Source organism: Falco biarmicus, chromosome 2 (genome assembly GCF_023638135.1).
Source record: "Falco biarmicus isolate bFalBia1 chromosome 2, bFalBia1.pri, whole genome shotgun sequence".
In the NCBI taxonomy this organism is placed as follows: Eukaryota; Metazoa; Chordata; class Aves; order Falconiformes; family Falconidae; genus Falco; species Falco biarmicus.
In genome coordinates, this window is record NC_079289.1 from 109,480,899 (window position 1) to 109,497,450 (window position 16,552).

General features: G+C 38.1%; 1 protein-coding gene across 7 annotated transcripts in view; it reads right to left on the reverse strand.

Annotated features, from left to right (window-relative positions):
* ROBO1 (roundabout guidance receptor 1) overlaps positions 1 to 16,552 on the reverse strand; it is a 650,998-nt gene that overhangs the window by 110,414 nt on the left and 524,032 nt on the right. For all 7 annotated transcript variants that reach the window (XM_056327045.1, XM_056327049.1, XM_056327048.1 and 4 more), the window contains one exon: positions 3,799 to 3,956. In XM_056327045.1, coding sequence (XP_056183020.1) covers positions 3,799 to 3,956 — 158 coding nt within the window. The remainder of the gene's footprint in view (positions 1 to 3,798; positions 3,957 to 16,552) is intronic.

The window sequence follows — 16,552 nt, forward strand, 5'->3', positions numbered from 1 at the left end:
CAACGTGTGGGGCTGTGAACCTCACCCGGCAAGACAGTGATTCCGAACATGCAAACACCGCTGCGGGCTGGGCGCAGGAGGAACCTCCCCACCTCGCTGAGCTCCCTTCTCTCTCACTCCTAGGGGAGAACTTGCACCTTCTTTCTCCACCCTGTCTCAGCTCCAAGAAGAGAGCAGGACAGCCTCTCCTGGCGCAGACAGGACATTTCCCAAATGGGAAAGCACATTTTATTTTTACATTGCTTGCAGTGAGAAATCAGAGCTATTCTGCACCAAGGCACTCCTTTTCAGCTATATATATTATAGGAGGGATTCTTGATTCCACAGTAATCCCAGGAGAAAAATTAACTAGATGAGCACAGAATCACACTAGTTCTGCTCTGGCCTCCTAACTGTTTTTCAGTTCAACAAATTAAGTTAAAGATAAGCATTTGCTTCACATGCAAGGCTGCTATTCCCACTTCATCTGTAATATATGGAGAGGGATTAGCCACATCAAGCACATGCTTTCATACTGTGGTGTAAAGAATACACATGAGAAAAATCATGTTTTGCTCCAATGTGCTGAGAAAACTGTTTATAGACAACATATTCAAGGGCAGAGAGAAAAATAAAGTGTTTTGATAATGATTCTTCATCAGGGGCACCCGGTGGAAACGTGTGCACTGGCAAGCCTAGACTGAGTCTGACTTGTCCTAACACTGAGCAGTACTGGGAGAGCTGAGCTCAAAGAAAATGCCTATAATACTCATCACAGATAGCTGTGCCCATACCCTCACCTTCACTTCTTATTTGCTCCATTCACTATTGCTTATAAGCTGAAAGACACATAAATTTATTTGGCTTCAAAGCACATTTATTTGCCCTACAAATGGACCAAAAATATGGAAAGACTACTTTGATTTTTTATTATCTCACCTACAAAAACATATTGATTTCCTTAACCCTACCAGGACAAAATAATACTTTCTTTTTACTGCATTCCAGAGGAAGTTGTGCCTTAACTTGGATCTTATTTAACTGCTATTTATCTACATCTACTGCTTCAAACTCTGTCAGGAACAAAGGTACCACCTCTATTTCTCTGGCACTGACTTAACACTCAGTCTGTAAAGCCTAGTTCTGCTGACTCAGAGATCAACATTATCATTGCAGATGAGAAAAAAACAGCTTCCATATATTGAAAATAAGTTAGCTTCATGGACAAACCACCTTTTTTAAGAAAGTATTGATACTAATTGCAAAAGAGGTGCCAAGCATGATCCCTTATTCTAAAAAAAAGTATAATCTTAATGTTTATTTTAAATCTCATCAGACAGGAAAGCATTCATATGAAATGCTTTAAACAGCCTTTGACACGTACAGACTCTTAAAATGGCAATGAGTCAAAGATCAACAAGCCTTTAAGAATGAAAACAACTGGAAATGCTTTAGAAGTGGAACCACTGAAGTGTTTTCATTGAGCAAATGTCCAGTAGCATTACATATATATTGAACATCAACATACATAGTTTGATATTTCCTGATCTGGTAATTTCATGGCTTAAAAAGAGGAAGGTAATACCTGTAAAATATATTACTGAAATTTAGCCTGAGTCAATAATTTTGCCATCAAATGAACATAGGTGTTCATATATAAATACAAGCACTTAATTGAAAAGTATTTTTTAAAAAATAAAATGTTGATTTCATGTAAAAACTAAATCTGTTACTTAGAACCCAACAACTTCACCCTTCTTTCAGCCGTTGTCTTCTTTTAATTCCTTACGTTCCTGTTTAAACTGAAATGGAAATGATCTAAAGGAGATAAGTTAACAGAAATGGAATAATTCTAAGTCAGGTTTCAAATTTAATATTTTCTGCCCATCTGCCCTTTAGCATGTTGTCCATTCCAGGTCCTAGTCTCCCCTCCCAGCCACTAGCAAGATAATACAGATGGGTACTGCAAAATCTGTTAAGATGTACATCTGAATACGTATTTACCCTCTTGGCAAGATCCTGCTACAGCTGTAAGTAGATGCAAATATGCATGACAATGTAGCTTCAGCCTCTTGCCTGTGTGAGAAAGCAGCCGTGATATTAATAGTGCTGCTTAAGACAATGCCAGGCAAATATGACGTAAGTGAACGCAGTTGAGCGAGCTATCACAGCACTGGTAATTTACACCTCTGAAAAGAAACACTCATTTGGGCACATGAAATATCTGCATATCTGCACCTACATCAAAACTCATTTTCATGTGTTTGTTTTTGGAAGCAGAAATTGATAATGCAAGATAATTCCTCCACCAGATGTCACGGTGAAAGGATACTACGTAGGTGAGTGTTTGATACAATCACCGGAAAACAAAACCAAACTGAGGGCCTTTTTCCCATCCTAAGCACAGTTTTAATAAATAAAGGTGGCACTGCCAGCCACTGATAGTTGCTTTTGTTCTGGGTATGTCTTTGTTCCAGCAGCTGGGACAAGAGCAGTATTCATGTATAACAAAAGAAACGTACTTAATAGGCAGCACCTGAAAATCCTTCAAGAGAATAAACTATAGCAATAGAAAATGCAAGTTCAGAAAGCATTTCCTGGGGGAAGAAAAAAAAAAAAAAAAGTACCACTGGAATCTTCTCTTTATCTCAGGTCAATTGACTTGTCACAGTGGGAAGGGGATTTGAAAAGGAAATTGCAAGTTCTTAGCAAGTATGATTGGAGGAATTGAGTTAATAGCCAGCAATCAGGATAGGTTCAGGAGGGTACTTAAAAATTTAAATGTATGCATATGCCACAACCACAGAAATCCTGAGCTTTGTCTTGTTTGTAAAAAACCCAAATGGAACAACAGGCAATTTAAATCTCAAACAAAAATGGTAATTTTGTACTTAGGTTGCTTAGGTTTAAGTGTTCTTCTGTAAAAGATTTCCCTCTTTTCAGTGCACAATTGAGGTGTATGAATTGTATGTGCCTTTGGTCTTGTTTTGCTCTAGTAATCCTCCTAGTGCCAAAGTGATCCTATATGGTATACACTTTCAGATGATATGGTTTCTCACTGTATGGAAAGATGTTTTCTATCACCACATTGGCAGCATGTAAATGATTTGTGAACTCCATTTTTCATTGTCATTTCTTCCAGCCATCTAGGCTCAGTAGCTTATTGTTTCACATGTCAAAAACTAAAAGGGTAGTTTTCCAAGTTGAGAAGATGCTTTATCCATACTTTTGAATAACTGTGCACTGTATTCATCAAACTACAGAAACAAATGAGTATGACAACACCTCTAAGGAGAAAACAGCTTAATTTGAAAGAGCAGGATAAGCCATCACCTCTCTGAGGAAAAGTGACTATATCTGAAAAGCCTTACCCTTTCTAATAAAATGCACAACTTTTCCGCACAGGTTCTTTTCAACAGAATTACAAAAGAAGGTCTCACCTACACTAAAGCTCCTCTTTCCAACCAAAGAAGGCAGATATTACAGGTTGCAGAAACTTGTAGGTGGATAAAAGGCAAGAAAATTATAGGACAGTGACAAATCTAACGAATTTAATTTCCACAAGCCTCTAATTTGCCTGAGGAAGAGAAGAACATAGGTTTTGCATGGTCCTCTTCAGCAAACAAATGCATACCCTGCAATGAAGCAGTAGGAGACAAGAGGAGGCATTCCAAGCTAAATGCAAACTAGCCTTGCCTCTGAGGCAAGGAAAGGACAGATCCTAGAAAGTACAGCGTGGCTGGATGCCCACATGCTAAGGAGACCAATAATTTCAGATTACCCAATTTTTGCGTTGTTTGAAAGACTTTTTGTACTTACTGTAATTCGCTCATCTTTGTCATCTAGAGGGGTCCCATCTTTTTTCCACGATATAGTGGGTTCTGGGTGACCTCTTGGGGGCTGACATTCCATCACTGCAGGTTCACCCACAGCTACCATTACATCTGATGGATTTTGTCTGAAGTCGTCTCGTAGAACTAAAAGAATAAAGAAAAAGAAATAAAAAATTACCCAACTATACACCTACAACCAATTGTTTTGTTTATGCCTTTAATGGTCCCTGCTTTCATGGTACTTTATATTAATGAACAATTCACAGTTAATGAATTTCATCTGGCATCTGTGGATGGTACTTCCACAGAGTAACACAGAAAACCCATATACAACTCATTTAACTTCCACCATACAAGTCAAGTGACTGACAGGGACAGAGGTGAAAGGCTGGCACAGACATAGCACTGTCTGCACAGAAGAGCTGCCTCGCTGGTGGTACTTGGCTAGTGTTTGCCTAGTGTGTGAGCACAGGAGTCACTCACCTCTGTGTCCAGCAAGATCATGGAGCAGATCCTCCTGGAAACTACGCTAAGGCACATGGACAACAAGGAGGTGACTGGTGACAGCTAACATGGTTTCACTAAGGGCAAATCAAGTCTGACAAATTTGGTGGCCTATGATGGGGTTACAGTGTTGGTGGATAAGGGAAGAGCAACTGATGTCATCTACCTGGACTTGTGCAAAGCATTTGACATTGTCCTGCATGTGACAAGTCTCTAGACTGGAAAGACATGGATTTGACGGACGGACCACGCTGTGGATAAGGAACTGGCTCGATGGTTGCACTCAGAATTGCGTCAACAGCTCAGTGTCCAAGTGGGGGGACCAGTGACGAGTGGCATTCCTCAGGGGTCAGATTTGGACCAGCACTGTTCAGCATCTTTGCTGGTGACATGGACAGTGGGACTGAGCACACCCTCAGCGAGTTTGCTGACGACACCAAGGTGTGTGGTGCCGTTGACAACAGTGGAGGGAAGGGATGTCATCCAGGCTTGAGAAGTGGGTTTGGGGTTGTTCAGCCTGGAGAAGAGAAGGCTCTGACAAGACCTTAGAGCAGCCTTCCAGTACCCAAGGGGAGCCTGCAAGAAAGCTGAAGAGGGACTTTTTACAAGAGTATGTAGTAGTAGGACAAGGGGTAGTGGCTTTAAACTAAAAGAAAGTAGATTTAGACTAGATATAAGGAGGAAATTATTCACTATGGCGGTGGTGAGACACTGGCACAGGTTGCCCAGAGCAGCTGTGGATGCCCCATCCCTGGAAGTGCTCAAGGCCAGGCTGGATGGATGGGGCTTTGAGCAGCCTGGTCTGGTAGAAGAAGGTATCTCTGCTCATGGAAGGGGGGTTGGAACCAGATGATCTTTAAGGTCCCTTCCAACCCAAACCATTCTACGATTCCTATCACAGACGAAGAAGGCATGTCTTCTGCTCAGGTAGAATGCTGCTTAGGAAAAAGCATGGCAGAGACTGCTTTCTGCCACTCTCTTTCTGAGACACAAGGTCAGCTTGCCAGTAACTAAAAGGTTTATGGTTAAAGATTGGCCACTGGCCACATGAATTGCACCCATCCCTAAATATATGACAAAAATTAACAAACTAATTAAACTTCCAAGTTCTTTGATAACATTCTAAAACATCAAACATTTGTGCACCCTTAGCTAAACTCATCTTTGCATTTTGCCTTGTGTCTTCTTCAAGCAAAAGAGAGAAAGATGTTTCCTGATCTCTAGGAGTCATCCCTTTGCCTCAGCCAGGACCACATCCTTCATTTGGAAAAAGTAAATTTTATTATGTTTTCATAGTAAGAAACTTTTTTTTTTTTTGCAGCATTGTTACTAGAATTCTTTCTCATCAGTTGGCTAAGCCCAGACTCTAGCTCCCTCCAATCACCCATTATGAATTTTATCAATAGCTGTCTGATTATTTTTCTTTTTGGGAGGGGAGAGACATCACACTGTGCTCAGCAGACCACTGAACAGGGGCACAGTTTAACAGAATAATGGCATTCTTAAGTCTTGCCATGTAAGTGGCATTAGGTTTAAGCTGAAAATAAATAAATAAATAATATGATAACAAATATAACATTCCAGTCCTCCCCTCTGCTGTTACTGAACAAAGGATATGGTAATGGAAAAGCACATTACCACCAAAGAACTCGGGAACTTGACAAAACTGTCTCATTCTTGCTACCTGCAACTATCTTGTGTCAACTGCAAAAAAATATATCCCTAAAACCACGGACCACAGATATATGGGCATTCGCTCCTGAATGGCGGTTTGGTTGTTAATGCCGCTTCAAAGTGAGGTGTGATTTATTGTTAGATGTTAAGGAATGTGGGTGTGCTTATAAATTGGCAGGTACAGAACTACCACCAAACCATTCCTCTCTGTAAGGTCTTTCAGGTTGTTAAAACCTTTTAAAATGGTCTGAGGGCCAAAGGATCATCTCCTTTGTGACAGAGGTACATACCTTGCTCACACCTACTTCCTGTAATGCTATATAATCTAAAATAAAGGGAGGGAGCAAAAATGACTTGTAGTTCTTCATTTTGGAGGCTTATTGACAAATAGCCCTGTCAATAATCAGTAGGAATATCTTCTATCTTTTCTTCTCCAGTACACTCATCCTGTTCTGATACCCTACTATTCAGTAGCTACAGCCGCGTCCTATGTGTCCAGCTTGGCTCATTATAACATAATACACAACAGGGAAAGCTCCAGATTGACATATAAGTGTCAATGGGAATCAAAAGCAATAAATACAGAGTATTTTACCACTGTTCTAGAAACAGGACATAATTTCTGGATGTACCAAAGAACATCAGTTTATCAACAAGACTGAAGTGTATTGCAGATTTCACCAGACATCATCAGAATTTACCAATCCTCTTCCATACGGAAGCACATTTCATATATTTCAGTTTAATTACTAACATTTATGGATGCCCTGGCATCAGGAAATACTGATGCAATGAAACAGGACAATTGAAAGATAAAATGTCTCTACCACTTTAGCAATATAAACTAATATAACAGAATTATAGGACTTAATGAATAAATTATAGAAAACAATTAGGTTGGAAGTGACCTCTGGAGGTCATCTAGTCCACAACGAGATGCTATTGGAGGAATACGCTCTCTTGGATGAACCAGGTCTCTTGAACAGACCTAGCCTAGAAAGTTTATTAAAAAAACACCCCAAAACAACAAAACAACAAAGCAAACAAAACACACCACACACCTATCGCTTGGTGTACAAAAACTTGAGAAAATATGCTCCACATCCAAGAACAAAGAATTTCTCACTAGAAAGCAAACCACAGGGATATTTTCCTTTGGTGACTAGGGAAAATTGAAAATTATTTCAGCTATAAAGTTAATCCAGGTCAAATCTAGAGGAAATAATATGTTTTCAGAAAGGGGAATGATGTAATTTTTAGTTATTCAGAAAGGTAAGTCAAAAGACCAATCCTTTGGCCTCCCTTCTGCTTTTAACAAAACTTAAATTTAACCTGCATTCTCTTACAGCTTTCTTACTGAATTCCCCTAAATATCAATGCATCAAAATTGGATACATCAAATTATTTTGATGATAGGAGCATTAAAATACTACTCACATACACTGAAAACCTTGTATTTACTTATTCCATTTATACTTAGTATGGCATTAATAACCAGATGCAACTTCTTGTGCTCCCAAGCAGCCCTCAAGCCACCCAGCTACAGTAAATCACGTAGCGTAAGTGGTTAGGCTGACACTGCTTCTGCTGAAGTCAAAGGTCTTTTTCTTTTTACTTCCATAGAGACTTGATCTGGCTTGGGGCCACTGGTCAGATTAGTACCTCTTTTTACCACTTCTCCAAACAGAAGAACATAGAAGAAGAAGAAACAGAAGTTGTACCAGGTTTCTACAAAAACCCTACATATCCAGTTCCCAGTGCCAGGAGCACATAAAAGTGCCGAAGAGCTTGTTTGCTACTCCACAGTTCCACTGCAACACGATAAAAGGGGTGTTTTCACCGTGAGTAAGAAGCTTCTTACTGCTGAATATTGTATCGCTTAGATAAAGCTAAGAGATACACTAAAACAAAAGTGTCCTTAAGTTTAAAAAAAAAATAATAATCAAGTGAAGTGATCTTAATAAACCGCAAGTGCTTCTCAAGTCTGAAGGACTTGATAATTCTAAGAAAGCCTAACAGATAGCAGCTCAGATGGCTTTTAGCACCCTTGAAGCAACAAAGGCGGCCATTACTTGCATAATAAAACCAAATTAATTCAGTAATTTCTACACTCCTCAGTCTTCCATCAGCTTTACAAGACAGTGCCTTGTCTATTAAACCAAGACCTTTCATAAATTAACCAATGCTTACTAGAATGCCTTGGGAGGACATGAAAGGTCCAGGCCATAGATACATCAAAACATGATTTTTTTTTTTCCATTTACTATGAATTATTTTGGCTTTAACATTACATAATGAAATGCTAACAAAATGTAATCCATTAGAGATTCCTCCATAGACAGTCATCATGTAATTATTTTTGCAGTTGTAAAGTATATACATGCTCTGTTTTTTTGCCTCAGGCCCTGGCAATCTTGCATGAAGTTATAAATTTAAAATTTTCTTCCCTTACTGAAAAAAAAAAAATCATTTCTTCTTTTCAGTTCTCATAGTCAAGGCTCACTGTAAATTGAGAATACATTTCCCTTGAAGATATATTAAAAGTATACTTTGTAATGCAGTACAGCATGTGCTTTCAGTCACCAAGGGGTCAATTTCACCCCTGCACAAATTCAGAGTAGCATCTTCATACATACACACATGCACCACCACCCCCTACAGTTCTGACATACTGTGGGTAAGGTTTTCTTTAATATAAGGAATAATAATCACAATTGTTGCCATTGCAAAGCCAGGACAACTACATGACCTTGCTGTGTGAACTCCGAACTCCTGTGTGCTGCGAACAATTTTCGGCTGTGCTTGGTGAACTAAACAGGTTCAAGAGCAACTTTTGTAACTCCACTTAAGAAGTCAACCACTCATGCAACTATTTTATATGGTGTACTATTCAATCAACAAAACAACTGCACGTTCCCCAGAGAATCTTTCCCAGAGCAGAAAGGAACTAGCAATCACTTGAGGATAATTTTTTATTGACAAGTAAAGACAGTGTTTTTTGTATAAACTCCAAACAGAGCTTTTCAAAATGCAGCACCAGGTGGTTGTTTTCTTAAATTTGTCATTGACTACTATGAAAAAGAGTAGGGAGTCACTACTGGGTGAAATGGGAGGTAGGTAAGGCAGGGTTTTTTTGCATATGCACACTGTAGATATTTAGGAAAGATTATTGCTAAAGTTTATCATTAAATAACTGTGATCTAGTTCAAAGAAAATAAAGAAGACACAAGAAAAAAGAAATCAACCAGAAAGCTCTAGTCAATATGTGAAAAAAAAAAAAAAAAAAAAAAATTGTAAGAAACACAATAATTACCGTCATGCCTTAATAGGTCGTATCACTTAAGAAGTAAGAAAATCTTCTGAAAATTTTGATTAAACGTCTGTTCTAGTCTAGACACTTCATGCTAGATCAGTTCAAAGCAGTGCACCAAAATATACCTGGGATCCCCATCAACTAAGGTATTACAGCCATGGTCCCCCAGTGAACAGAGGAAGAGAGGGAAATGAAGATGTCTGGGGTGCAGTTTCATAATCAGATCGAGGCAATCTTAATCCATTTCAATTCTCATAAAAGACATCATCCCGACTTGCTTCCCACTAACTCTCTTGCATCGTCCCAGACGAAGCACGCTATTCTGCAAGTCTACTTGTTAGAGATCGGAGAGCCAAAGTATTGCACAGTTAGCTAACAGAAGAGATCCCAACCATTCCCACTCTTTCAGCATAAAGATAATTTAAATGTTTCTTTGTATTGTAGCATATGCTTCAAAATTGGGGGAAAAGAAATAAATAGAAGACATGCTTGTTCCTCACACTGCTTTAGAAAGCAACCAGACCTCAGCTAATGAGCAAGTTTTCATCCAGCAAACAAAAACATGCTAACATCAAAGTACAATGCAACCTTAATGGCCCACTGCCCTGAAAGTTTCCATCTAATCCTTAATCATATAAAATACAAGAAATAAGACAACAAAAATGAGCACTTCCTTTAAAATGCTGTACGATTAAGAAAATAAAAAGAAGGAGTTCAGGTTATATAGATGTTCCAATCCCATGAAGCCATAATTAAAGATAAACTAATTATTTCTTAGTCAGGATTGAGCTGTTATTCAAAAGCAGATCAGTTCCTGTAATTTAGGACCAGTAATGATTCCCTTTCCCCACTACCTACTGAACTTGTAATTCAAATTTACGGAGATACGGCAGATATTTTTGGCATTTAAATATATTATGAAATGTTTGTCCGTTGGAACAGTGCTTCAAACAAAGTGCTTAATTTTAATTATAATTAATTTAAGCATCAACCAGACTATGGTACCTCGTTTAAAGACTTTGTTGGCATGAGATTTATACAGATGCCAGAATATAATTTTCAATACATGCACACCACTAACAGGAAAGTGTTATAGCACCCAATTAAGTTAAAAAAAAGAACAAAAAAAGCATGCATGAGATAAGATTTAATTCAGCATGTGTTTTACCAAAATGTATTTTAGGCCTTTTTAAACTCTTTCACAGTGTTATCTGGTTTGACCAAAAACTTGATCATTTATAAATGAGAAATATTCTTTTCTGAAGACAACACCCTAAAAGTTTCCATGCTGTCATGTAAAGTTAAAGGAAAAACTGGTTCCCTAAAAAAATTAAATTATTCTTTTTCCATTTGGAAGATGTTAAAAACAGGTTAACACTGGTGTTAACTACAGTACGTAGTCATTAAAATGGAACAGAAGGAGTATAGCTATAAATAGTCAGAAATTACTGTTTTCGTCATTTAACAAGATCACCCACATAATCCAGGCAACACTTTTATGCAGTTACTGAGTCCAGCAGTACTATACTGAACGTTTCAAAAGATGGCTACACTTTTTTAAGGCCTACAAAGGTAGGGAGTCCCCTCATTCAGCAGCCGGCCTGACTGGGGCTCCTCGCTTTCAGCATCCTCAGTCCTCATCCGATTCTCACCTTCAGGCACTTTGACCTCGGTTACTGGATCTCGCTACACCTTTCTTAGTTGGACTAAAAGCCTTCTGCAGGCAAGCAGGTGTCAACCAGTTCAGTATCTGGATCTTTAATCTTCTTTCAGCCTTCTCTGAGCTTCCGAACGATATAAACACTGGACATGTGGTCCAACAGTTTGACTCTCGTGGAGTCACCCCCAAAACCACGGGGCTTCCCTCATTACACAGTCTACAAAATCACATTGAGTAGGTTTCCAGATAAAAGAGATTACTCATTGTAAAGAGCCTAATCATAAAATGATGGCCATCACTTAACACCATCACAGTAGAGATCAGTTTTGTATCTTCGACTATACTTTTATGACAAGACATCAAGGTAATGTATTCATACAGTGCTGTCCTGCTCTGCTTTAAACACTGCCCTTTAGTAAACCTTGCTACCCCAAAACCTGAAGAAACAAAAGTACTTTAAAATCAAGTGGTACTTTTTTGCTTAGTATTCATATATATTTGTAGCAGTTAGTGTCGATATCCTTGAATTGTCTTTGTAACTGAGATCACAGCATCATATACATTTGTATGCAAGATCTCCTTTTCAATCTCAAAACAGCAAAGTTAAAGGAAACAACAATCCCTGTATTTTTTCAGCTCCACTATCATGGAGAGCAACTAGTTTAGTTTAACTACCTTGTTCATAAACGCTTCCTCCATGATCTCATCATGGGAGAAATTGTAAGGTTGACGAATGCAAGAAATTTTAAAAGGCCTTTCCTTTTTAATTTGATGTTGAAACAATTCAAAATCTACCTTTTATTATTATGCTCTTTCTCTTCCTAACCTTTCATATTGTCTATGATTTATTTTTAAGTTTGAAATTACAACATTTTTAAGATTTTGGTAGACACTGTAAGTGGCATACAAAAATGTTACCAGCAATTAAAATTTAGAAGAATTAACAGTTAAAAAGAATAGCATTATTTAACTTGAATGAATGAAAAAAAAAAAATGAATGAGTTTAAGAATGAATGGTATACATAGAACACTTTAAACAATTCTAGGAAGAGACACTGATAAAACCTGCATCCTACGATCCACCAGAAGAACGCAGAATTTCTAGCAATGGGAAATTGCCTATTTCTCATCAAACACGCAGATCCGGCAATATTTTACTGCATTTAGTACCACATTCTGCTATAAAGAATGCTAACAGATTAAAAGTGTCAGGGAGGAGTATTAAGTTCATGTTATGAACCTATGTAATTTAGCATTGGCATTATTAGTACTGCCTAGCTGATGGCATCATTAAGGACTGCTGGTGGTCAAAGAAACAAAACCCCATAACTTTTGGTGGCGATGAACAGCACCAAGACACAACCCACAACTAACTGAAATAGAGTTAAATATAGGTGGTAGACGTATGAAATAGCAGTAGTGAAATTAGATCTCTCTCTAAAATGTTAACAAAATGTTCTGCCTCAATTAGTGTAACTTATAAGTTATTTTAAAATGTATTCTCTCCAAAGAGTAATATTTTTAATCGATTGCTTTTTATACAGCACCACCAAACTGGGAACTCAATATCTACTGAAAGTCAATAGTTACCTTCTCTGGAAAAAGTTGTTTACTGTTATATTCCGCAATACACATTAGCAAACACAAGACCTGCAATGCTTCTATTCCATTAACGTAGAAAGAAATCAAGGAGTGCTGCACCTGCTGGATCATACCTTTTAATAGGTGCTGATGTCAAATACAAGCGACACGCTTGATTCAAGCAATATGCTACACTGCAAAAGCAATCAAATGTTGAGGCACTTGGCAATAGACATACTGAATGCACATAAAAGATGTTAAAATAAATATACTTATATTCATTCGTTACTGTCATTAAGAAACTTGCAATTGTGAATAGAAATAAAGGCATGCTTAAGGAGCAGGCTCCAAACAAAGACTGTAAAAAACACCAGCTGAAAGTTACTGATGAGAATTACAAAATTTTATGGAAACTACTCACAATCAGTCTGATTTTATTTTACTAGTTGAAGATTTGTGCTTTAAGTATTGCCAGGAATCTTACTGGGGAACAGAGCTGTCAGCCCGTAACAGTATTTCCATGTGTGGAAAGGAAGGTGTAAATTAATTAGATGATGAATCGGGAAACAATTAAATGACCAAATCTGATAAGTCATGTAATTTAACTCCTGTGAGAAGGGTAACTGACAGGCCTACGAGAGCACACTGCAGTGCTGGGAAACCTGATTAAACCCTGAAGGATCTGTGATGCCTCAGGCATACGACTCTGAGAGCGCCCCTTAGGCTGATTAAAAATTGAAAATAGATAAGGAGAAGGGACCTAATTATTAATTTGATCCCTCTCAACATTTTCCACATATTATGGTCTAGGAAAAGGCACTTACTACCTGTAAGTCAAAATTTACCTCCTGGAGGAGTAGATTTGTTTATGCAGACTGCAGAGACAGTTGTCCTTCACTCGTTTTAAATATTTACAGTTAAATTTCCAATTTATTTCTATTATTATTTTATTGTACCTTTCATTTAAGAGTGTTGGTGTTATTTGAATCACGCTTCATTACAGACAGCATTTTTAGTGTGACTAACACCGCAGATTTCCAAACTTATGGACACAAACCAAAGGGGTTTAGACACAGCTCACAGAAGAAATGTGTCTCTGGGATATCATAAATTAAGTTTTCCTTAGGCAAAGAAGGATTTGCATCTTTAAATCCAAGGATTTGGGTGTGTTCTCTAAAGAAAGTTTTTTTTTTCTGTACACTCCAAATCAAGGTTCCGATGTCCAGTTCGAAATGAACAGTCAGCTGCTTTCTTCAAAGCAGATTATAATAGAGAAAAAGAATCAGATTAAGATGCTGTAGGGAGACATTGTTTTGGCCCTCCAAATTAAAGCATAAAGAGGTAACTGAAATGCCAGAGGAGATAGAAGGCCCAAACAGTGAAAGAGAAAAGGTGAAAAGACACTTCACCAAAATGCCAGTGTTTTTCTTAACTACATACTAAACCTTATTTCAAGAGCAGAACGGTTTTCCCTTTAAGAAGACATGAACCAACACCATAATGCCAGTGCCCTGTAACTCAGGGTTCTAGGGAGAAAAATAAAGGAAGGAATACAGGTAGCAAGGACAGAAGCAAACGTTTAGCCAGTTTTCAATGAGGGCTTAAAGCTAGGATATACAGCACTGGCAAATGGGGCCAGATTACAATTGATGGGAGAAGGCGTTGCTGCCAAATAATGACTTACACTGGCCTGGGATGTGAAAAACTGACACTCTTCCCATAGCTTCCGAGCCGGAAAAATCTCTCACTAGGTGAAACCTGAAGGAATCTTATTTGTCTTGTGTTGTTAATAGCGGAGATACAACTGTTCCACAGACTTGCCAATGAAGCCGTGGCAGCACCGTTTCTGTAGTACAGAACAGACTTAAAGAGCCAATACTTGTAAAATTGCTTGTAATCATCCTTTCACCCTCAAGAAGCCAGAAACTTATCAGAGGAGACATTTTCAAAGCCATAAAGATTCACACGCCTGCGATAACACCATTTCTGCAGAATGCACAACCTAAATCTGCATATGGACTGTGCTATTGTTTTGCCATGGTCCTGCCTCAAGGCAACAATTTTAGCCCTGTCCATCTGCTTAGCATTCAAATTTTAGCATGTTATAACTGTACCACTACCATCAACATTTTTTGAAAGGTCTCTATTTCCATGAAAAAAATCGCCATTATGATGTTAAAGTGGTGGAAAAATATGACATTTTCACATCAGAGATGATACAGTATCATTATCACACTCAAACAGCAAAGTCACGTCTTTAATATTCCAGAGAATGATATTCCCCCGTTACAGCTGAGGTCAAGCTTGAAACATCAGTCAGAAGTTGCAAGATGCAGGCACTTGGTATGGCTGAGTGGCTAATTCTATAATAACAGCAGAGCTAAGAAGAGCATTTCTTGGTGCCAGACACCATAGCAAAGCTACACTGCCCAAAAATGCTGCTGAACTACTATATACACTTTTATTTCTTCTATTGTTATTATATATGATTTTATTTTCTTGAAAGGAACTATAGACCACTAATCCCCACCGTCTTTTTCTCACCTCTCAAGACTGCTATACAGCAGGATATACCCGAGTTAGACAGTAGATGTTTTGCTAATTATACTCTGCATGACCAAATGCAGAATACAACTTTCTTATGGTAAAGTTATCTTGTTTCTTTGCCTCCTAATCATTCAAGATGTAAACTGACAACAGATTACCACAGTAGAAACAGGTAAACTTTTTCAAAATTACATTTATGCCAGATATCATATGCGCTTCAAATTACCTTTCCTGGTTTTAGAAAACATTTCAGGAAGTCACCTCAGGGAAAAATGGCAGACAGCTTTGTACAGAGGTCATACAGAAATATAGTCTTCATCTAATTCAATTAACTACTTTGAGTTAGGTCCCAAACAGCACAGGCAAACATTTGTTCTATTTCAGGCATATTATAAAATGAATCATCCTGCTTTCTCAGTATGAAGCACCATGGCGCAATATCATACACTCACAGTTTTTATTCTTCATAATCTGAAAAATCTCTAGACAGACGTCTTCATGATTTACAATGATGGCTCTTCATTCAGACAATCATCCAAAGGCTGCAAATGTAAAATTCTACATAGACCATTACAAAAAGTAGCAAAGTTAATAGCTCCAGCAATAAAAAAAGGTTTTGTAAGCAAATGGACATTATCAAATTTACCAAGCTGAAACTCTGAATTGCAGCTCTTGGAGATTTATACACTATCATAAATGGCAAAAGACAATAAAAATCATGAGAAAAGTACTTCTGCATTTGGACTCTTATTCTGGCTTTAATCCCTACGAGATATTCAAAGGCAACATGCCAACTGATCAATATGTTAGTATTTAGTGTGCAGTAAGTGCTACTGAGTAAAAATCAGAGAAACATTGCCTCTTAGCAGAGTCTGCCTTGCTGCTGGCAGGAAGAAGTGCATTAAGTTTTGGTTCGCTCCATGTGGTAAAACAGCAGCCAGAAATCTGATTCAGAATTAACAAAAGGAAACAGAGGATGATGCTCAGCATGAACACATGAACACAAATGTGCATAAAGGCAGCCAGATTTCATTACTGAAGATTTTAATTTTGATTAAACACTTCCTTTTATATTGGGTCACATTCACTGTTTTCAGCCCTGTGTTTTCATTAATATTTTAGTACGCACAGAACATTAAATTGCGTAACTTCAGTGTTGTGGCTAATGATAGCATCTTTAATAACAGCTACAAAAGAGATGCTGGCATCCATTGCTGTCCAACTTTGTAACGCTGTGAGGCACCGTGGGCTGGTAGGGATTTCACGGCATACAAGACAACGTGTCTGCACTCACCACCGAGGAAAAGGAACGTAGATGACTGTAACATTGGCTTAATCTGTTTGAACTAGAAACTTAAAAACGCCTTCACAACAAACCAAACCAACCTAAACTGAAATGGCTGTGAAAATCTAAAAGGATCAAGGCGGTGAGGGCATTTGGTGGAAATGCTGCTTTCACCT